Below are 24474 nucleotides of genomic sequence, written 5' to 3'. Positions count from 1 at the left end.
CCTCATACCTTTTGAGTATCGAGGCTACGACTTAGCCTCTCATACATTTTGAGTACTGAGGCTACGACTTAGCCTCATACCTTCTTAGTACTGAGGTCACACTTAGACCTTGTATCATGGTGGGATCATACCTGTGAAGGTCATACTCGAGGGGTAATTCTCATGAGCATCAACCTATGAGTCATCTCCCTATAGTACTTAGGTTCATACCCATGAGCGTCAAGCCCATGGTTATTGACAAACCATAACCCATGTCAGTACCGAGGCTATACCTAGCCTCATACCTCTCAGTCACCAAGCCTAATATGGCCTTGGCCCTATAGTTGCCAAACCCGCACTTGGGTCCTGGTCCTTTGGGTCTCGGTCCTATGCTTAGGCCTCGTCTCATGCTGATCCATAGACCCTTTGGTCCTATGTATATGTCTTCTAGTCTTTTGGGCCTTCTCGTTCCAAATCCATGCGGACAACGACCTGAACGTCATCAAAGCCTTATTGTTTTCATTTCTATAACATGTAATTCTGCTTGGAAGAAACGGGTATCAACAACATTTAATGGTTGTATTTACTCCAATGTATTTTCATCATGTTAAATTCAATTATTACATGTGTTGTACTTGTCTCTCATTTGTCTTTTATATTTCATCTCTTATATTAGTCATCGTTTAAACTTTAAAGTAGACTTTTCATTGAAGGGGGGCTTTTTGCAATTTCATTACAATTTAGGGGTGGTTTCTCGTAATTTCCAGGCTCCAGGCGGGAACCTCAAAATTCGAAAATACCCATATATCCTTTAATTCCCGCCTTTCTCTATCACTTTCATTAAAAATTCTTAATTCTGTTTGTTACTAACTTACTGCCATAAAAAATTCTAATCCTGTTTGGCTGTCGAGAAAATGAGAGAAAAATTCAGCTTCTCTCGATCTCCATAACATTGCCCGCAACCTTTGAGATGTCAGCTCTCAAACTCTCCAATTCGAACAAGAAATCGCGTTGACCAAACCACCGCCATGTCACATCACTACCTCACAAGCTCAGAGCAACAACCACAGCACTGTACAAGAAGCAAATCAGAGAGCGAGAAAGCATGGCACATTCTCTCGATTCTATCGACTCTTCGCCTCCCGGCTCGTCCGGAAGAGCTGGCTTCGCGGTGCCAATTATTCGATGCGACGGCGGACCTTGTCCTGAGCCTCTGCTCAATCCCTAATTCTCCGATTTGTTTGACGGAGACGGGGCTTGTTACGGCATCGATGGCCGCAGTTTCGGCATTGGAGGAGTTCGTGTCGAAGCCAATGAGGTTGATGGAATCGAATCAGTTGTGTGATTGTAAAGTGAAGACCTACTTTAGGAAACGGAAGAGGGCGGTTTTGGACGATGTGGCGGTGTCCATGGCGAAAAGGAGATTGTTTTATCCGATTGAGAATGGTATGGATTTTTGGTGTTTTTTTTTAGTTTGAATTTTTGTAGCTTGAACTGCAACTTATTTACTAGTAATTGAAATGATGGCAGGTGAAGCAGATGTAACGTTGGTGTCTCGACTAAATTGTTCTCAGCACAATTTGCTTGAGGTATTGTCTCTTCTTTCTATTTAATTATGTGTTAATTTTATTATGTCAATTTTCTGTCCCTTTTAACTGGGAAATGTTGAGATTGATCAGAAGAACTGTATTTGTTGACTGTTGTTTTCTGCCTACCACAAAATTTTGAGTAGGGAAATTCAAACAGTGAGAGAGCTTTGGTTCCCTTACTTGTTGACTCCAATGCTGGGTTTTCATGTTCTCACTTGACACATTTTGAACATGGGGAAGGTGATGCTGACATTTTAATGCATAAAGAGAGGCCTGGATTTGTAGATACATCCAATTTACATCATAGTTTGCTCAAAGCTTTAAGAGATTCATGCACTATGAAGCCAGTTCAAGTTGATAGTAGTAAGGCATGCTTGCCCGATTTGAACTTGCCTCCACCAAGTAGTGATCGTCATCGACAATCAGGCCAGGAAGCCTTGGCTAGTAATGGTAGATTAAAAAATGAAACAGATGATACTGCCACAATTTACTTAGAGGAAGATAAACAAAACAATATGGATGCTGCAATTCATGACACTCATTCTTTCAAAGCTTCAATGGATCAACTAAAAAAAGATTCACAGACTCCAGTGGAAAATAGCGTAAAAGAAGGTTTTATTGAATTTGGGGCAGAAGGAGATTCTGAAAGTCTTTTATCAGAGAATCTTGCTGCATTTTGTGAAGCACTAACACATAGCATTTTCAGTATTTCTTCTGGGAATACTGTGAATATCGTAACCTTGGAGAAAGACCAGAATATGAAAAAGGCAGAGATAAAGACCGACCCCCTATTAGCTGAATGCCCTTCTACTCTGCAGCAGCTTGAAAATTCCTCTAGCAAATTGAAGGGCATGTGCAAGAATTTGCCTTCACAAGAACCACAACGACAAGTTCTTGTGGAATCTTTAGAATATAATGAAGTTGCTAACAGTCCTGAACAGCAGAATCAATATCAATGTAAAAGGGGTCAGAATTTTCCCTCTATAGAACATAAGTTGAAGAATAGTTCTAAAAATAACACACATGGGAAAGAAAACATGGTGGATACTACCTCTATATCTCCTAAGGTAAGTGATATTATTGAACTGCTGCTTGTGCTTGTTTGGGATTAGCTAGTTAAATTTGAACATGAAGTTTAATGGTTTCTTTGCTGAACCAGGTGGAGAGAATAAAACTACCTCACTTTGATGATTTTATCATCGAGGAAAAGGAAGGTTCAGGTATTCAGATTTTTAGTTCTATGTTCTGCTTACTGATGAATTTTATGCCCAGACTTTTTGATTGTTTTCTGCCATTTTTCACCCAATCATCCAGGTGGTTATGGTATTGTTTACAGGGCTCAGAGAAAGAATGATGGAAAAAGGTTTGCTATTAAATGTAAGTGATATACAGCTTTCATGTACACTGTTTTTTACTTTCTTTTTTAGCCAGAGACTGTTTCAGAAATTATGAGAACGTAACAGCTTGTAAGATGGAACACTATTAGAAATTATGAGAATAATGAGCGTTCTAACTTACAAATGGGATCAATCAATTTGCATGCCAATTTGAAAACTTGTGACTTACAAACACTATTTGAGATTCATTTGCAATTATTGATGCTACATTTTTTGCTTGCTCCTCAGGTCCCCATGGCAAAGCTCATAAACACCATGTTGATAATGAGCTAAAAATGCTTGAGCGTTTTGGGTAAGTATTCAGGAGGTGATCGCAGTTAAGATAATATTTTTTTCATTATAAAATGCATACTATATGTAAACTCAAATATTCTATTCAAATTTATGATGCAGGGGTAGGAACTTCATTATAAAGTATGAAGGTTCTTGCAGAAGTGGTGACAGTGAGTGCTTTATTTTGGAACATGTTGAACATGAGAGACCTGAGGTACTTATCAAATGCTCCAGTTCATCTTTTCTCTATTTTGGAACATGTTGAACATGACAGCCTGACAGTAATTAAGCCTCTTATGAGCTAATGAGCTAAATCATTGTTGGAAAAGGGTCCATAGTACAGTTTCTGCATGCAAAGCTTGCATAAAGAAATTGGGATTTTCACTATACACCTATGTTGATAAATTGTGATTGAATTAATACCTCTTTTAGCAGCCTGTTTGACACAACTATCTTCTCCTTCTTTAGTCTTATTTTAATTTCATCTTAACTGCTAGGTCTTGAAGAGAGAGATAGATCTATTTGAGCTCCAGTGGTATGGCTATTGCATGTTTAGAGCCCTTGCATGCTTGCATAAGCAGGTAGGGTTTTACTACAGTTGTCGTACATCTATTGAAGTCTCATGAAAATTTTGCAGAGAGCTTAAAATGTTAAATTATTGATTTATGATTGCAGGGCGTGGTGCATAGAGATGTTAAGCCTGGAAACTTCCTCTTCTCTCGTAAGCTAAACAAAGGTTACCTCATCGATTTCAACCTTGCCATGGTTAGGATCTTCATCTTGCTAGTTCTGCCCTGCTCTTGTGAAATTTTTTCTGCTTACATTTTCACTGAAATGATCTGATTGTGTGCCATATCTATTTTCTTGTAACAGGATTTACAGAAAAAGAACGCAGTTGGAAGTAAGTTGGTCAAGTCTAGCTATTCTTTATTAAAATGCCTTGCCCTCAAAAAGAACAAGTTACATTTTATATTTGACTAATAGATGGATTTATCCATTTCTCAGGCAAGTCAAAATCAAGTCATCATGTGTCTTTTGGTCACGTCCCTCCCCCTCAATCTAAATCTGCTCTATTGAAGAAAGAAAAAAAGTTTATGAGAGGTGATATTGTAGATATGAATTTGGGGGCAACAGTAGATACTAAGCAAACGCATGATCCTAATAAGAATGTAAGGAAGAGGGCTCTTTTGAAAAATTATCCTCATATGGGTGGTGGGAATATATTTAAGAGCCAAGGGGTGGATGGCTCAGGTATAACCTATAAAAAGGATGTGACAAGCACCAGGACTTCATCTACAGAAAGGGTGAGGGAACCCTTTCCATGCCAAGGAAGAAAAGAGTTGATCAGCCTGGTGCACGATACCATTCTTAGTCCAAACCATGATGCTATAAAAACTCCCGCTTCCCAGAGGAAAAGAATTGCTGCTACTCCAGGCAAAATCGACAGAAAAATCATCCATACAAGTCCAATGTCTTTGCATTTTACTGGTGTAGCTGATTCTGGCGCCAGGTTACTGAAGAGCAAAGGTGTGTAGCTGGATAAAGTATTTTCAAGTAAACATACTAATAACTTGTCCGCTGATTGCTTTAGTTGTCTTTAGGGGACGGGAGACAGGAAAAAGAAGGTCCATGTGTTGGAACCAAGGGATTCCGTGCTCCAGAGGTGAGGTTTTGCCTTCATCCTTATTTCATAGATGCTTTTCTGATAATGTATGCATATATTTTCACAAGGACCACAACCTAATGCTTCATTCAATTGTTAATACATCGCCTTTGTTTCATCCTTGTGTTCCTTTTGAGCATCAACATCATGGTTTTTCTATTGTTATTTAATCTGCTAAACATTATACCAGCTCTCTTTATATTATATAGCCTTGGTGTGGCTTAAAAATTGGCAAACCAACAAAGTTTACTTCCAACATACTGCGAACCCAAATGTACCACAATACTGGTAACTCCGTATCATCCCACATATTAAAGGTTATATGGTGATGATTTGCAAGGAAAGTTCAGTTATATAGCCAAACTATATATAGTTGCTCTGAAATCTGTTTGGATGAATGTTATATCACCTCAAAACCTTGGCTTTGCACATGTTATAGCTATGTTGTTATTGTGTTAAGTCTTATACTTGACTTTTACAGGTCTTGTTCAGATCTCTGCATCAAGGACCAAAGGTTGATGTCTGGTCAGCTGGAGTCACCCTGCTTTACCTCATGATGGGAAGAACTCCTTTTACTGGAGACCCTGAACAGTAAAACCCCCAGGCTTAATACAATTACAGATTACTACATTTCTTCTTATGCCCAAGTTCTTCCTGACCATATGATATCACAATCATGGCAGGAATATAAAAGACATTGCAAAGTTAAAGGGCAGTGAAGATTTATGGGAAGTGGCCAAGCTACATGACCGTGAATCCTCATTTCCAAAGGTACTTTTTTCAATTTGGATTTCTTTTGTCTTTTTGAGGAAAATATTAGAATATGAAGGTAACAATTTCAACTGCTGGAGTTTTAGCTGCATTGAAAATGAAGTGCATTTTATTGATAATTGCCCATGTTCCCAGGAGTTATTGGATATCCAATGCTTGTCATCTATGGAACTGCGAAGTTGGTGCAAGGCTCACACAAAGAGACCTCAGTTTTTCAGGCTGATTCCAAGATCACTCTTTGATCTTGTGGACAAGTGCCTGACAGTAAATCCAAGGCTGAGGATAAGTGCAGAGGAAGCTCTTAGGCACGAATTCTTTGCCTCATGCAATGAGAGCTTGAGAAAGCAGAGGATGTTCAGGCATGAGCTTATGAGTGCCCAGAATGATCTTGTACATGAAGAAAGTAGAGTGTAATATAAGTTTTTTTTTAATCAAAAAGTGTAATATAATTCTGTTTGACATAGTGTCATAGTTAAAGGTTCCAAATTAAAAATGGTTTTTTTTTGGGTACATAAATTCAAAATGTATTTCCTCACCTGGTTTCTTGGCTTAAAAGTTGCCTGGTTACACTGGTGTAAACTGCTTCGGCTTGAAACCATAAGATCAATCTCACCTGAGTGCTACTATATGAGCCTGTTGTAAAGGAGCTGTTCGGAAGTGTTTTTGGCAATTTTGAAAGCGTTTCCGAATAACTAAAATTCTAAAATAACTCTTTATGCGTTTGGCATAAATATACAGAAGTTCTTATAATATTATAGAAGCATTTGAGCTCCTATGAACAAATTTTATGTGCTTCTAATAAAAGTCATATTAACCAAAGCGCAGCAGAGTACTCCTAAACATTCACCTAGACAAATTCAAGTGCTGCCAATGTTGCCTGTTCCATTCTCATCTTCTTCAACAAGATCAATGCTAATATTCTTGCCCTCATTATTTTCCATATTCAGTTTTTGGCTTTCTGGAAAGCATCATCATGTTAAATTTGAAACTTCATTATGTTATTTATTTATTGATTTGGAGATAATGTACAAGCAAAAAAACAAAAACAAAATACATGCAATTACTACAAAGAAACAAACCAGAACTATTTCAAGGGGCAATTTACACAGGTAGTGGATCAGACCACCTTCTTTTTACCTCTGACTTTGATCGGACCTCTTTGAGTTTCCCATTGACTCCATAATCCCTCTCCATAACAAGGTTGATCCCTTCATCTGAGTACCATCCAACTCCAATACAAAGGATGCCATCCTTATTTACATCAACATAGGCAGTGACACCACCCGGAAGCCAAAGCATAGTTACATCTTGCATGTCTAGCATCTCCTCCTCTCCAAAGTAAACTGCATTCCCTGGCAAGCTCCTCTTCTTTAAGGTTTCTGTGCAAAGGTAGACATATGGAGTGCTATTGTCTTGCTCCATTATCATCTGGTCCATCTCCTCACCATATACTGGAGTAGCACCGACCTCGAACACCTTCCAGGACCCAGTCAACTCAGATGACCTGGTTCGTCTACGCTGAGAAAATGGCTTCAAATCGAACTCCAGATCACTGTTCATAGTACAAAAGGCATGAAATTAATTTTGGTGGAATCTTAACAATATTCAACATAATGTTGCAAACTGCACTGTGAAATGAAACTGAAGCATGGATACCTTTGGTCATGAAAATTGGCAGGACTATCCCACTGTTCTTCATAAACAGCAACTCTCATTATCTGTATGTTGGAACCACCATTGCTGAATTCTATAGTATGAACTATACGAAGTCTCTTGTGGCAACCTTTAACCAAGCACTAGACAAGGAAAGATTAAGAAACTGAATAACTAGTTTAAAATTAAAATAAGAAATTAAAGAACTTTCCATTTTTCTCCAGTCTCCAATTGGTTTAAATCAAACTATTATATCTAAAACATGGATTTACATTATTAGGCACCACCACTTATCATGTCAGAAGGAGCTTTATGAATCTAGAAGCAAAAATGAAAAACAAAAAATATTTTTCTTAAAAACAAAGTACTAGCATACCCATTCACCAAAGAAATAATCATCACATAATTTCTAAACCCAAGAAAAAATATAATAAAAAACTTTTATATTTAATCAACAAAAGGAATTACTTATGCTTCAGCATCCAACATTAAATTAATCAACACATTTTAGTTTTCATGAGCATCTATATCAACCACTTTAGCGGAAGCAAACAGTTGTATATTAATCAACTAAACCATTTAACTAATCACTCAGCCACCACACTTTTGTTCTGAAAGTATCAAATCAACTTAACTTGCAAATGGGCTTGTAAATAATTTATAAGACAATTTAAAACCACAAGTTTATAGCAACCAGAAACAATCATGTCATTGTCCCCTGTTCATTGGCACGTATGAGTACATGTGTAAATGTATATAATGCATGTCATGGAAGGAATTTAACAATCTAGATCTACATGTGACTTTGAAAATGTCCAGTATGTGCCATGCAAAACTTACCTGTTCAAATTTGAAAGTTGGTGAAAGGTAATACTTAGAGTCATCAACTTCAACTGGGATGTCAACAGGACCCCTAGAATAAGATCCATCCTGCACATTATCAATCAGAAGATTAAGTAGTTCCTGTTAGTATTCAAGAAAATATGCAGCGGAAATACTTTAGTTTATTAAGAACCACAAATGACAAATTACTGGAGGCATCAATGGAATAGAACTCTATTCCAGTGAATCTTAATTATTATCAAGATAGCTTCTTGAGAGTTGGCAACAATGCATTCATATTGTTTCAAAAACACCCTTGTCAATACTTGTTCTTGGTATTTTAGTACTAATATGGTGTCCATACTCTAATTTCTTAATAATAAATGAAGATGGGCAGGATCAAGCATACATACCTCAAAGAAAACAAGACCAGGTTCCTTGCCCATGACATCTTCTTCCATCACATCACTTCTTTCAAAGTTAAAAGATTCAAATTGAGGCAAAACATGTTTTTTCCCACTTTCATCAACATCATTTTTGCGCAAAGATGCATCTCCATCTTTATGCTCTTCTTTACTTCTTTTGTTTCCTCCAATATGCTGTGGTATTTCACCATAAGGATTTAAAGTCACCCAATTAATCTTCCTTTGGATTTTAGATGTTGGCTCTCCAGAAGAGGATGGCATGGCCTCGATGCGGGAAAGAGTATAGCAATCAAATAAGTGTTCATCTCTGCTTCCAACTTCAATTGGCTCCATTTCAGCAGTGATGGGTGAAAATACTGCTCCAACCCCCTTCCATATCCCATTGACACTGCTAGCAAATGTATTCCATGATGGTTTTATTACAGGTTCCTGATAGGAAAAAGCCACTGTCGAATTAGGTTAAATTCTAGGACACCAAAACTGTAGCCCTCAAATATATGTACGCAAACCATGTACATGAATGTCCCATCATCAATTATTGAATCATTGTCAAATAAAACTTCTTTCCTCAGTTTTATTCGACAACCAACCGGAGGTAGTAAATCAATGACGGAAGGAGTCCTCTCCACTATTTCCAACTTTAGATGCAACATATAAAATCATGAACCAAATGCTCAAAAAACATAAAAACACCTGAGTATGAATAGCTGTTCTAACCAATACAAACTGCCTGATACAACTATGAGCTCATAGAACAACGGAAACATCCGAAAACCAGATTGTTGTTTCACTTAGTTTTCAAGCAAGGTACAAAAAATATCCCAATGACCAAAAATTAACAAAATAGAAAATTAATAACTTTCCACCAACTAGTTAGCTCCCAAGTGTCAACACTTATCCCTATCGTCTTCCCAAAGCTTCTTAGCAACCGAACAATCACTTCCACACCCATTAACACAGCATAATTAGAAAATTTGGAAACATTTAAAAGAATAAAGTACTTGATACAATTAATGAAAAAAAAAAAAAAATTGGTTTTCACTTTCTTTTCCCACATTTCCAACTGTCAATAGTCATTATCATGTGGCCAATTTCCAACTCTCAATACTCATTTCCTCTCATTTTCCCAACAGTTCATCAGCAACAAAACAAAAACAACGCAAACCCATTATTCCAACATAGCCCAAATAAACAAACAAAACAAAACAAGAAAATGAAAGTACCCGAGTTTGAAGAACTGTCTCGACCTCCATTAACATAGCACCAGAGACCAACACATCTCTTCCACCAGCATCTCTACTTCTCTTCCTCCTCACAACCTTCCTTTTGCCTCTTCTCCTTGTGCCTCCCCCTCTCTCTTTCTCTTTAGCGGCGAGCTCGTTGTCCACGCTCCACACATTGTCCGTTTTGCCCTTGACCTTGAGCAACCCCCCCTCCTTGGCTCTGCCACTGTTGTGGGGTACTTGTTTCTTCTGGCACTGGGCAAAGAGCTTCCGATGGTATTTTGGGAAAGTGGAGGAGGGGAAGGAGAGAGAGGTGAAGAGGTTTTGGGCCGCCGAGGAGGAGATTGTGTGGTTGAACCCCAAGTGGTGGTGGTGAGTGGTGGTGGAGACGCGAAGCGCCGGTGAGGGCATTTTGGGGATTTTGTGTATGTTCTAGAGACTAGAGAGAGGAAGGAAAAGATTGAGTAACTGAAATACAGAGAAATGGATAAATTTGAAGTGTTTGGATTTGGGTTGAAAAGGTTGGGCCTTCCCAGTACTTTTGGGCCAGCTCAAATCTCTCTCTGCTGAGCCCATAGGATACTGGATCAAAGTTTTTAGTCCTTCCATGATTGAATGTTCATATTAGGGTGCGTCTAATGCACCTCAAAATTTGATCACCACACAAAATACCCAAAAAATTCAGTAGTGCTAGGGTTCTTAACTTTTTTTTCCCAATTTACATGTCATTTATATATTAGCCACTAAAAATAAAATTTAAAAAATATATATATATTTTGTCCAATAAAATAATGACATATAAAGTGAGAAACAAATATTGAGAAAAAAAGTTAAGACTTTAGCATTTTCCGAAAAATGTACGGGACTTTTCCCATATCAACTTTTATTTTTGTGTTTCTTTAAAACTTACAAAAACAAAAGAATCTGAAAAAAAAAAAATGGAGGCCAGGCATAGCATCCATCTATCAAGGCCATTTCGGACAACCCTCATCACGGGGACTAGTCCGACCTTTAAGACTAGAGGCAAGCGACTGGCCTTCACAACCCTAAAAAAGTTTAGGATTTTTTTCTTGGGTATTGGGGTGTAGTGATTAAATTTTAAAGTGTTATTATAAGTGTATAACCACAAGTCCAAAAGCTTTCTTTCCTTCCTTTTTATTTCTTTAAGAGCAAGCAAAAAGGTTTGAATAAAGCCTATGGAGCTACTATAGTTCATAGAAAGCACAGGCCTTTTCTCTTTCGGCACAGATGGGGACCCTAATTAATAGTTAATGGTACGTAGCATCCATGATTAATTAGAAAAAGGTATTCGTTCATCGACTAAACGAAGCTCAGTCATGTGCATGAATAGAGAAACAACATGAAAAAGCATATAATCATCAATGCACTTTGCTATTACTTCTTAGATATTAGACCATATATTTTGGATTAGATGGGTCTGTTACTTTCTAAGTTGACAAGATCTTCAAGAAAATTAAGAAATAGATAAACATATTCATGCTTAAGTTCTTCTTTGGTTCACTCCACCTTTGAACATAGTGGCTCCACCATTTGTTGTGCATGGAGATGGAGGACCTTTAGGACTTACAAGTAAAGCAAACCTTTTTTTTTTGGTGAAAAGTAAAGCAAGCTTTTGTGAAATGGTTACCATATTATATATATGCCCTTAAATTTTAGCCTTTTATGGGTTACTCTTTTGTTTTATTTGTTATTTTATACTAGCTATAGTGCCATTCTCTCACCCTTCTTCCTACCACGGTACCACCTCTAAGTTGTAGAGAAAATACAAGTAGCTTCAAGTTGGATTTTTTCTACAACTTAATTGACTTAAATATTCAAGGAGTTTAACCGACATCACACTAGTACCATTTCTTTTAATTTTTTTTTTTCTTATGTTTGCAAGAAGATCTGACTATGTTTTGGTCGATACCATTTTTGTCGGCCAAAACTCTTTTTGTCAACATCATTAATGTGTCAATTAATTCACCTTTCCTCCTTTTAAGGGGAGAGATGTCATAGGTTCATGGGTCATCTACTAGAAGGGTCTAAATCCTCTTTTAATCTTGATTATCCTTGGTTTGTAATCCAAAGGGTTCTGTTTTTTAGTATTATTACTAAACCTACAGAAAATGAGAGAACTCTTAGATTTTAATGGACTATTTAGATTAAAATTTAAAGATAATTAAGACAATGAGAAAATTTAAATTCTTACTAAAAGGATTGTTTACATTAAAAATACTAAATAACTACATAAGTACTCATTTGAGGAAGAGAAAATTATGTGTTTGGTCCACTTATTATTCCATAAATCTTGTTTTGGTCCACAAATTTTTTTAAGTTTCATATTGGTCTACGAATTGTCTGATATGTTCTATTTTGATCCAAAATAGATAATTTTATCTCTCAAAGTCAACTCATTGATACAAAATTGAGGGGCAAAATTGTCCTATTTTTCTCGGTTTGAACCAAAATAAAACACTTCAGATAGTTTATAGATCAATATACAACTTTTAAAAAATTTATAAATCAAAATGAAATTTATGAAATAATAAGTGGATCAAAAACATAATTTACTTTTTGAGGAAAGTAATTGAGCCCACCTAAAGCTAAAAAATGTTGTTCACAACTCACAAAGCTCTTGCCCACTAATGGGTCTGACTTCTGAGTGACATTGTGATCTCAATGACTTTTTCATGGCCTAAAGATGTTTGGTCAGTAACCTGCAAACCAAGTCCACACAACCTTGAATTAGTGACACGCAATCTAAAAGAAGGTTTGGTGCATACACCCATCCATCCACTTTAGTTCAATATGGGTGCTACCTGAAAAGGGAAACACCTTTTCTTTACTTTTGCTCTATGCCGAATTATCTCCCACTATATGGTATCATGATCTGCCCATTTCATGTGGCTCTAGCTTAGCATTTATTCCCCTCCAGGCACCAACCCTTTTCTGTGCCATAGGGGATTTGGGGTCTTATGAAGTATATATAGTGTCCTGAATTCAAACTCTAGCCACCTCAAATTTAGTGGCTAAATTTATCAAGAAATTTTATCTTATTACATGTAGTATTACGGTCACACAAAATAATTTATCGAATAGAGGACTAGTTGTGTCAATGTTGAATTGGTTGTCAATTTGTCACAGCCATTTGTCTATTCCCATCTCATAAGTCCATGTCATTTTTTTTATTTTCCTTTCATGTATAAATTAATTTTTTTTATTTCCCTTCATGCCAAGGTTATGCATTAGCAATGGACAAACATTAACTTTTCCATCTTCAACAGAATCAACACGTACATTGCATTGTCTATTGTATGCATGATAAAAGATTAAACTGAAACATATTAATCAGTTTAATAAACTTCTTTTATTTGTCTATTTTAAAATTTAAATATAATGATTCATGTTTAATTTCCTTTTCTATTTTTAAATTAGAAAAGTACATTGATTCTGCAGATCTAGATTCCAAAATCCAAAATCCCTTAGACATTAGATATTCTTTTCAAATTATTGTATCCAAAGTACTTGGCTCATATCATACTAAATTACTAATTAATGTCTATTTTTAAGTAATCTTCATATTTTATATTAATCCTTATGACATTGCAAACAGCACCATCAGGTGTGGCTGCATTCTCCAAAACATTGGATAAACAAAACATATTCACCTGGGAAATCATTAGCTTCTAATTAATTTAGTTTATTGTTCTTTTTTTTTTTGGTACAAAGTTTTATTGTTCTTTAATTGTTAGTTAGAAATATAACAAATAGGATTTTCTAATTGTGGAGATAATTAATATTGAGACATGTCTCTGTTTCAAAATTTGGGTTGCTTTTCTTTTTCTCAAAAGATAGAAAAAAAAGGAAAATTGGTTGCTTTCTGTGTAAGAAATATGATTGGATCATTGGACAAAGGTCTTGATAAAATAAAAAATACACGCAATATTCAGTTGGCGAGAAATAGAAAATAATGTTGATATCATGGGGCCATGGGCATAACATGACAGCCACATCTTAACTTAGTTTTTACTTAATCTAATTTTAATCACAAGATTGCGTCGATAAACGTATCACTTTCTTGGATTATGGATACTTGTAGGCTGTAGCTTGCAACCAAAAGCCAATTTCTTACATGAAATAAATAAATAATTATATGCAAGTTCCAAAGAGTAATGTGAGTCCATGTAAAGAAAAAAAAAAAAAAGAGTAATGTGTGTCCAAAAAACAAAGTTGCAATGAGTGATGGAATTTTTGTGAATCTTCAATAAATGGATTAGCCCAAATATTCATAGAAGGTACTCTTCATTAAATAAGTTTATCACTAGTAGATTAAGTGAGATATTCTCACTTATGTTACACCAAAGGCTTTTGTGATAAAACTTTGCATTTGAATTGGTCTATTGAGCTTGTCCTCACGATTGGTATGTTGAGCTTGTCCTCATCATCTGCTACTCTAAGCTCATCAAATTTATCCACATTAATGCATGTCAATATCTATTTTTTCGATCTAGAAAAAAGAAGATTCAAATTTGAAATTTCTCTAAAATTATGAAAAAAAATATCATTGAAATAATATCCGGTTGCTATACATATTAGATCTTATTATAAATAAGTTAAGTTTGGAAGGACGTATTTGATGTGAATAACAATCTTCTTAATTTAATCATGGTGGCCTCATCCAATTCTCTTAAATTAAGCATTTTTTTAGAAAGCTAATTACTGTATAGAAATCGATTAAGGTTCTTAGATTTTTGTTCTTCGGTATGTGAAACACTTATATTTTAGTAGATTCGATAACAAAGTTGCCCCTCAGTTTCTTGAAGTGGTCTTTTATCCAGTATCATATGGTCAAAGTGGTAATTGCCCGGACTATTTATTTTCTAAGTTTATAAATCAATTTGTCCAAATTAACAAAAAATAAAAAATAATCAATCTGTCGGTCTTTTATTTGGGTGGGATTTTTTTTGGTAAGGTGATGGCCGGGGCTTTCTTTGACTTGATAAGAATAATTTGGTGAACTTTTTTCTTTTTGGAAAGTTAGTCACTTTTATAATTTTTATTCAATTTTACTTTATTGGTAGATTTAACAGATCACATGCTACCAAATTGCGTGACATGCAAGGCAGTACCACTCACACGCAACAAATCATGGTCATATTATATTTGTGTCTTGTTGGGCTCACGTTACTTGCCCTCCATTTTATGTGAAATTTAGACTCAAAATACATGCAATTTAAAGAGATATTTCATAGAATATTTTCATGGTTGGACGATTACTTATTTAATATTCTTCTCACTTTACATGACATTATCTTCAAACAGTAATGCTACACTTACCACATTTTTATACCACAATTTTATACTATCTTACATAACATTCATACATTGGATACTAAAAATTAAAAAATACAACCTAAAAAAGAAAAAGGAAATATCATTCCAGTAAAATAATGACACATCAGATAAGATACAAATGTGGGAGAAAAAATATAGGACAACTAGCATTATTGATTTTCAAATTAATCACATTGTGAAGTTAAGCTATGATAATCACAATTTCTAACAATTAGTAGATGGCTAGCTATCAACTTATTAATATAGCTTTTTGTTTTCACATATTATTTTCCATGAAGTTTACACTGACCTGCTCACATAGGTCAATCTTGCCAAAGTTGCCTTGCTGTATTAATTAAAATGTTCATAAATTCATTCATAAAATATACATCTCTAACCAGAAAATATTTTGGAGGATTGATGTGTACTGTTTGGTATACTAACTCACTCACTCTATATAATTATTATCCAAAACATAATGCCACATATTAATCTATTTATAATGCCACATATTTTGGATAATGAAATATTTCATTATCCAAAACCTTTTTCCCTATCCATCAATTAATAATGGTATCTCCCCGTTCCCCTACCTTGATGATGCAGGTCAAAGTTGGTGACATTCTTTCGGGCCAGCCATGACATTGGCATTGAGTACATGCTAAATATCTAAGAGAATATTACTTTTTCCCAAACATGTTATTTATTAACCTAATCCTGATTAAGTGGATTCTTATTTGAATTGTGTGGTGTTAAATTGATAATCTAACAACATATATCAGCAACAATCTCTTCAAATCAAGATATCAACTTTATATGATGAGCCACGTAAGAAAATTTTTCTCCAACAAACTTGACAATGTCAGTTGTCAAATTGGGGATCCGATTTTCATTCGGCTGATTAGCCGAGCAAGAGAGATTCGTCAAACTATTTTTCACTATTAAAATATTACACAATTATGGTGTATTGGAAGCTAAAAAGGAAGGGGAGAGGTAAAAAATAATCTACAACACAGCAAAAGTGAGAAGAATAAATTAATAGGATTTGAAGAGTCTGTTAGAATGTAAAATTTTAAAGTAGGAAATCTGATTCTTCAAACTGCCACATAACTCAACAAAAGTGAAATTGAAGAGCAAAGTTTGCTTCTTCTATTGGAGATGCTCTTAGATATATAGTAAGGGCTTTTTTACTCAAATATGATCTGCATTATAGGGGATGTGCTCATGTACCACTCAAATTTTTTTTTTGCCAGTTTACCACATGAAGTATCAATATATGCCAATGTGGTACATGTCATCTATTTCTGTCAATTTTTCTGTTAACTTTAAAAGTAATATTGTCAATTCGTATAATAAAATATCTGAAAAACAAAACTAAAATCCAAATACAATTAAAAAAAAAAACAAACAAACCCAGCCAACCCACCCTCACCCCTGACGCCGACCCATTCCTGACAATGCCGGCCTCCCTTCCTCTCCTTCCTTCTCTTTTTTTAATTATACTTAAGGGCAAAGTAGGAAGTTTGAGAAAAAAGTTGATTTAATAGAAAAATTGATTGTAGATGCCACATTGATACATATTAATACTTCATGTGGTAAATTGATAAGAAAAAAAGTTTTGATAGTACATGAGCACACCCCCAAAAGTTCAAGTGGTATTTGAGTAAAAAAGCTTATAGTAAGAGAACATTACCTCTTGTGTTAATTTGACTCTCACTATTATGTAATGCTGAGAAAAACTTATCAGGAATTTTTTATTTATTTTTAGAGGACTTATCACAAATTTATACATTTTTGATGTCTAACTCTTTCTTTATTAAACCTAAGTTTTACTCTATGTACTCCACGTGACCAACTGCCAAATTAAATTTTCAGAGGAATACAATTAGATTAAATTATAAACTTTTGTAATTGGCTACTTTCTTGACTCCTAATTAACAATGAATGCACTGCGGCATTGCGTTGCTACTAATTAATCTTGCATCAATCATAGTAGTACTAGTAGGTCTTTTTTGAGCATACATGCACATATATATCATGGTGCTTGGCAAATGGCTGAAACATGAACATGGAATTGTCACCTGTGGAGGCCATAAAACCCTTAAATCCTTCAACTCAGACACCCCACCACCCTCCACTTTTGGCCGACAAACTAAACCATCAAGTCCTTTCATTTCAAAACCTACTTTTTCCTACAAATATGTGCCAAGCACGACTCATCTCAACGGGGGCATCAAAACCCCATGCCTTTGTTAATTGAGAAGTCAATGTCAACTTCCATTGAAATAATAATCATATCCACAGTGCTTATAGCTCTGGGTTGGCATCATTGGATTCATGTTTTCAGCAAAGTGATGTGAATTGTCGAGGGTCCTGCCTTGCACTCTATGTATATAGTGTTTGTGAGTGAAATATTGTCAAGTATGTAACAAGATTACAAAAAGGCAATGGTTAGATGTACATTATACTTGGAGTCTGAGCAACAATACAAAAGAAATTATAACTAAAATAATAAAAATGTTGTTTTGCTAGATAATCAAGTGTTAAATTGTACGAGGAATTGCTAATCTGAACTATTAATTGAATATAGATTATTGTTTAAAAGTGTGGTTAAGATTTAATGTAATATGATAACAATATACATTAAATGAGAGTTCAGTTAATATGAAAGACTAACTATGAGGTACTTGGTTTGTTGGCTTTAATTATCCCAGAGTTAAACTTAACATGCAGTCTCCACAAGTTTTATTCTACATCATAAATGAGTATGTAGTGAACTCATCGACGTATGAGGTCAAAAAAGAGATGAGGAATAAAATAGGTTTACGCAATTTATTTTTTATTTTTTATTTTTATTGTAATATGATAACAATACATGTTAAATGAGAATCCAGCTAATATGAAAGACTAACTATAAGGTGCTTGGTTTGTTTGCTTTAATTATCCCAGAGTTAAACTTAACATGCAGGCTCCACAAGCTCTATTCTACATTCTAGATGGGTATGTAGTGAACTCATCGACGTATGAGGTCAAAAAAGAGATGAGGAATAAAATGGGTTTACGCAAGTTGTTTTTATTTTTATTTTTTTAAAGAGTTAGTAATTTCAAATGGGTTATTAAGTAATAAAATGGACATGAGTGAATAAAATATTTGTCATTAAATTAATATAAAGGCTCTTATAAAACAATCCTCACAATCTCTCATAATTAGCCCCTATATTAGTCATTATGTATCAAATGATAAGAGAACATGCATTACTTAAAAGATGGGCTTTGACACTTTTCTTTTATTTTCCTTTGTGGTGATATTCATCTTCTTAAAGATGATCTTGTCCTTTTCCCATTAATTAATTCTCGATTAAAATCCAATAATTTGGCTAAAATCACATTCCTTTTAATTTGGTAAAAGTAATATATATATAAGGAGGCGATTTTCGCACTCCTCTTTTCTCCATTTACACTTCTATCTCCTTTTTTTAATGTATTTTGTATATTTTTATTATATATTTTTCAAAATCAACCCTTTATGACTATTGAATTTTTATTTTAATTATCTTTGAGTAATGATTATTTTTTCCTAAATTCTCTCATCATTATTAAAAAAATAAAAATAAGTAATTTTCTCTCTCCCTCATTGTATCTTCTTCATATTGCATCTCTTTGCCTTCCAAGCCTTTTTTTTTTTTTAACCAATTTTGTTCGTGCTTTCAATCATCATTTTATACTTTCATTAGGAAAATATTTAGCTTGTCATATATTTTTTTTTTTTCTTCATGAGAGTCATGATTTATGTGAACCAGTCTTTTACGTGCTTTCAATCATCATTCTATACTTTCATTAGGAAAATATTTAGCCTGTCATTTTTTTTTCGTTTTCTTCATGAAGGTCATGATTTATGTATCTTCTTCTTCTTTGATGGTGGGTTTTGTGTTATGAAATTAATTGGGGTTTTCAATTAGTCCATTCCCTCATTTTTTGGTCTTTTGATACTACCAAGAAAAATGTTCCCATAGCAACCACTGCTAATTTGTAGCATATTTGATTTTTAAAAAAATGAATGTTACATGTATGATGCATGATAGCTTAATAAAAAAAGAAGAGTGCGAAAATCACCTCCATATATATATATATTTAATTTCAATAAAAAACATGAGGAATGTACTTGAGAGTTTAACCTTTTTTTTTTTTTGGCTGGGTATATATGTGAGAGTCGAATTTTGATTTAGTGATATTTCATATAAATCAAATTAAAAGAGCTAACTTCAAGTTTTGCATATTTCATAAATTTCCTATTTTCACGAACTAATTATATATTGGTTTAGTATATTTCTCTATAGTATATATATGTTAAAAGTGTCACACGTGAAAAAGTGTGGTTATCATATATAGAAGAATGAATGTTAATTTGCATGCTAATTTTTCTTTATTACTCGATCAGTATAGATTATACAATTGGATTAGTTTTTTGGTTCCCTATCAAAGCACGCTCCTTTTTCAGTACCAAAAAAAAAAAAAAAACACACACACACACACTCCTTTTGCCTAAATAGTATAATGAGAAGAATAGATTACTTATTGTGCTACGATCGCATGCCAAACTCACCCCAATATAAAGTGAGCATTGGAGACCCATGCGTGTGGACCATAACTCCAATTTGGAGGCTTTAATAATAAGGAAGCAAAATACAAAATGATGTTAGGGTGCGTGGTAGGGTCTCTTGCAAAAATGAATTGATCAATCATGGCATGGTTCCACGCTTAGCTACAGCCCATGTGATATTTTCATCTTATGCAATGTAACACCTTTTTCTTTAGCTATTTTCTCTCCCCTATGTGTAGCCATGGACAAAGTCTTGGATAGGAAAGTTGTATCATGATACGACCACTCAAGACTATGTCACCATATGCTATTGAGGTAGTTCTAAGTGAGATACATAACATGTACTATATTACATTGGATGACTAATTATCCAAAGATTTTCTAAATAAATACCATTGATATATATTAGCGTGTATGGACCATGGTCGAGGAAAATTAGAGGGGTCTCAACAAAAAAACTTGCCAAAAATCTAGAATACCATGCTCTTATATATTAGGACTAATTGGAACAATAGTCACCAAACTTGTCCATGATTCCCGCTTTGGTTCTTTTTTTATATTCTACAATTCTCAAACTTATTTAATTTTCTAATTTAATCATTACCGTCAAGTCCTTTTGTTTTTTTTTTTTGCTAAAATTGATCAACTTAGGTAACTAATTATTAAGTGGTAAAATTGCTCAATCACACCCTGATTCGTTCATCAATAAGGGGGTGTAAAGAAAGAGATGAAGAGGCGCTAACTGTGTGGGGTTGAAGTCGAACCATTGGTGGCGGGGGTGGGCAGTGGAGTGAGGTTGGCCGTTTGAGGTTTCACCCTTCTAGGTTTTTTGTTTTGTTTTGTTTGTATTTATAGTTTCTTAAATTTCTTGGCCAAAAAAAAAAATAGTTTCTTAAATTTATTAGTTTTATTTTTGTTGGTCTATTTTTCTTTATTTTTTTTTACTAATAACTGTCGTTTATATGATTATATCAAGAATTAATTACACTTACACCCCTTGAGGTTTATCTTCTTTTCACATACATCCCTGGGGTTTCAAAATTTACACATACACCTCCCTGAAGTTTCAAAATTATTGCATATAGAGTTAATTACACTTACACACCCTGAGGTTTATTGTCTTTTCACATACACCCTCTGGAGTTTTAATAATTACACATACACCCCTTGAGGTTTCAAAACTGTTGCATATAACCCCCTTATAGTGAGCAAAAAATGATGAGAAATTATACAAAAAGGGATACTAAGAGGTTAAATAGCCTAATAAGATTACTCAATGTGTAAAGTCCAACCTCAATAAAAATATTTTCTTTTTTGTTTATTTATTTTTTTCTCTTGTAGGGGTTATATGTAATAGTTTTGAAATCTCAAGGAGTGTATGTGTAATTTTTTAAACCTCAGGAGTGTATATGAAAAGACGATAAACCTTAGGGGCTGTAAGTGTAATTAACTCATTGCATATAACCCTCTACAAGAGAAAAAAATAAATAAACAAAAAAAATATTTATATTGAGGTTGGATCTTTCACCTTGAGTAATGTTATTAGGTCATTTAACCCCTTAGCATACATTTTGCATAATTTTTCATTATGTTTTGTCTTACTATAAGAGGTTATATGCAACAGTTTTAAAATCTAAGGGGTGTATGTATAATTGTTGAAACTCCAATGAATGTATGTGAAAAGACGATAAACATTAAGAAGTGTAAGTGTAATTAACTCTTATATCAAATGGTTAATGACATTGTTCCGTTCATAAATTTGTTAGTTAAAACTTAAAAGTAAAGTTGAAAAAAATAAGATTGAGACATAATGGGATGTGTATTTAAAAATTCCTAATTACTAACTCTTCGAGTAAAAAATAAAAAAATCTAACGATTGCGTTTGTTTTTCCCGCTTTAGCAGTTCCCAGTTTCAACCGATTTAATTGACCCTACTCTGTCAGTCTGTCATCAATCACCTTCATTGCTAATTCCGTTACTCCCGAAAATAAAACCCCCAAAGATTTTAAGAATTTAAGACGGAGACTCGTGGCCCAAAAAAAAAGAGGAGACTCGTAGAGAGAGAGAGAGAACAGACACAGCCGGCTCTACCTAATTAATTACTCGTGATTAAATTTTAAACAAAAATTAATCACAATAATACTCTTTTTCGTAACCTCCGATTCCTCTCTCTCCAAACAAACAAAACGACGCCAACGCCACCACACCGAACATATGCTCGCTCTCACAGCACACAGAACAAGAGAGAACAAGAGAGAAAGATATAGAGAGAGAGAGCTTGTAACTGACTCTCCAATGGAATCCGAGTACCAGATCCTCTACAAACCCTAGCTATTTCTTCAAGATTCTCTCCCATTCCTCCAAGAACCACTTCGCTCTCTTTGTCTCAACCATCTCTCTTTTTCGCTCCTTCTCTTTCGATCGAGATCTCTCCTCGCGCTCCGCGAAGAGCCAGAAGCTCCGGTTCTCGTTTCTTCGGTTCCGGCGGCTCGGTGCCGGTTCGCGCTGCATTTCCGGCGCCGGCGAGGTTCCGGCGAGTTGTCGATCGGACTGTGGATTCGTGCTTATGGTGTAGTGGCGAAGCACTATGGACGATAGAGGAGGAGGCTCGTTTGTCGCTGTGAGGAGGATTTCTCAAGGTCTCGACCGTGGCAATACCTGCCATTCAACTTCTGGTACTTTTACTTGTTCTCTCTTCTCTGTTTTCCTTCGCTTTTTTTTTTTTCTATTTGTTTTGTTTCTTATTCTCTCTCTTTTAGAAAGAGAACTTTCTCTCTACCAAAAAAAGAAAGAGAACTCTCTCTCTCTCTCTAAAACTTTATCTCTTCCAGCAATTGTCTCTTTCTTAAAACAAAAAAATAGAAAATCGGAGCTTAGATCTGCTATCGAGACTATCGAGCTCGGATTGTAGCTGAAGTTATCGCTTACTTGATGTTTTCTGATATTCTAAATTGCTGTGGTGCGTGAATTAATTGAACTTTTACCTCTTTGTATTTTTTATTAATTGAACTTTTACTTCTGCATGCTTATTTTAGCTGATTTGATTTTTGTTTTGAAAAATAGATGTAAATTTGTAATCGAGCTTCATAACTATTTGCTACGAATTTTGCTACTTGATAATCTTATTAGTGTGGACTGTGGAGCCATAACTATTTGTGCTTAGGTTTTATTTTGATTTATCTTTCATTGCTGTTTATCATATTGCACTTGTACTGTCATATGCATTTGGTGCCTGTTTCTTAAAAATTCCTTTACTATGAAGTATTGGGCTCAAGTTTCATTTCACATCCAGGCCCCATGGGTGCCAAAAAAATTATTTATTATGTATATTTTTACATAATTATTTTGCCATTTATTAATACTATCATTAATTTTAAGTAGAATGCCTAATGTATAGTAATTGTAGTAGTTTAGCTGCTCTATTCATGCAAACTATGGTTGGTGGCTTGGGTGAATCACTTACAGATCTTAACATCTGTGATGTTCTAGAAACTTTACAAACCTTTGTTCGTTATCACAGTATTTTTAAGAGTTGAGCTTGAAGTATTGAAGTGGGGTTGTGCATGAACTATGAGGATTTTTTTTCCCCAGGATGGGAGATGAAGAAACATTAATTGATGATTTGAGCATATAAACTTTTATGTAACCATTTGAAAGTACATACAATTTTTCTTTGAGAATTTAGAAACTCTATCTTTATTATTGGGTGGCTTTATTTTGTTACAGCTGAGGTTGTGGCAGGGTCAGCAGCATGGCTTGGCCGAGGCCTTTCTTGTGTGTGTGCACAGAGAAGAGAGAGTGATGCTCGTCCCTCCTTTGATTTAACCCCTGTCCAGGTAACATTTTGCAATTGTATAAACTGTACCTGACCATTCCAGTATGCTGGTAGGTTCTTTTTGGATATAAGACCTCAGTTTGGAGGAAATGAATTGTATTCATAAGGGGAATGCTTGTCCTTTCTCCAATGATATGCATAAATACAAAAATTTCCTGAATGAAACACATGCCTTTGGTACATCCTATTTATTTATCATGCAAAGAGTTGATGTATATATAACTTGCCTAAATTTTTTTTTTTTTTTTTTTTTTTTTTGTGGTTCTGCATGAACTTTTAGGGTTGTTGGGTACCTTGAATATCTGACCAGTTGAGGCTAATCTGATTACCTTAGCATTTTTACTTATTTAATGGTTGTGCAAAGAGATGTGATGCTGTCATTATCTTTAAAAATCTTAAAAACGTCAGGAGGTCTCTGTTCTCGATACCGATGCATAGTTATTTTGGTTAACCAAGCTCTACCATTTCTCTATCACTAAGTGATTTGTCCAGAAAATGTTGGGCTGCTGCTTTTTCTTCACTGTTCAGTTGCTTAAGGTTTTGTCATCAGCATTGGTAAAATGAACTGTTGTTTTGATCTTTTTCTTACATCATTACCTTACATACTGAAGTGATGCCTTTGTCTACCTTTAGTTTTTAATTTTTTGCTGTTTTCTTCTTTTGGGTTTGTGGGAAGAGGCTTTGGGGGATTCTAGACCATTACAAAAACCTGTAATATGTTGATAGAAATAATTAAGAAAATGAAGTTTTTCTTTTATTGAGTTTAAAATCTGGTTTTCATGCTGATTATGTCATAGAAGATCTTTATTGTTTTGAATCCTTGGAGTACAATAACTTTTTTAAGTTTCTATGGCCCTAAAGAACCTCTGAAGGGTCAGAAAGTCATACTTGTTAGGCTGATTGGGTT

At 34.7% G+C, this 24474-nt stretch overlaps 3 protein-coding genes across 5 annotated transcripts in view; 2 read left to right on the top strand and 1 right to left on the bottom strand.

The window, feature by feature from the left end:
• Nucleotides 1–1007: 1007 nt before the first annotated feature.
• Nucleotides 1008–6086, top strand: LOC147290904 (uncharacterized). The gene is made up of 15 exons (XM_086235842.1): nucleotides 1008–1425; nucleotides 1492–1568; nucleotides 1712–2635; nucleotides 2728–2788; nucleotides 2883–2945; nucleotides 3194–3257; nucleotides 3359–3452; nucleotides 3736–3819; nucleotides 3914–4003; nucleotides 4112–4139; nucleotides 4244–4765; nucleotides 4840–4901; nucleotides 5383–5492; nucleotides 5585–5672; nucleotides 5808–6086. Exons 1-15 carry the CDS (start codon nucleotides 1008–1010, stop codon nucleotides 6084–6086), a joined length of 2964 nt encoding a protein of 987 aa, XP_086091968.1.
• Nucleotides 6087–6648: 562 nt separating this feature from the next.
• On the bottom strand, nucleotides 6649–10270 carry LOC147290903 (dihydroorotate dehydrogenase (DUF3598)). The gene is made up of 5 exons (XM_086237280.1): nucleotides 9796–10270; nucleotides 8561–9001; nucleotides 8166–8255; nucleotides 7329–7468; nucleotides 6649–7224 (listed from the first exon to the last, which is right to left on the bottom strand). Exons 1-5 carry the CDS (start codon nucleotides 10204–10206, stop codon nucleotides 6774–6776), a joined length of 1533 nt encoding a protein of 510 aa, XP_086093406.1. The 5' UTR covers nucleotides 10207–10270; the 3' UTR covers nucleotides 6649–6773.
• Nucleotides 10271–21899: 11629 nt separating this feature from the next.
• Nucleotides 21900–24474, top strand: part of LOC147290898 (uncharacterized) — a 28889-nt gene continuing 26314 nt past the window's right edge. The window contains exons 1-2 of one of the 3 annotated variants that reach the window (XM_086235635.1): nucleotides 21900–22407; nucleotides 23459–23568. In XM_086235635.1, the coding sequence (XP_086091761.1) occupies nucleotides 22320–22407; nucleotides 23459–23568 (198 nt within the window). In that variant the 5' untranslated portion in view covers nucleotides 21900–22319. Of the gene's footprint in view, nucleotides 22408–22540; nucleotides 22692–23458; nucleotides 23569–24474 lie in introns of those variants that run through there. The other 2 variants (XM_086235634.1, XM_086235636.1) reach the window with 2 other exon arrangements.

Source organism: Dryas octopetala, chromosome 3, assembly GCF_963921425.1.
Source record: "Dryas octopetala chromosome 3, drDryOcto1.1, whole genome shotgun sequence".
Lineage (NCBI taxonomy): Eukaryota > Viridiplantae > Streptophyta > Magnoliopsida > Rosales > Rosaceae > Dryas > Dryas octopetala.
Note: the sequence above shows the minus strand (reverse complement) of the source record. Positions and strands in the feature narration are given on the sequence as shown.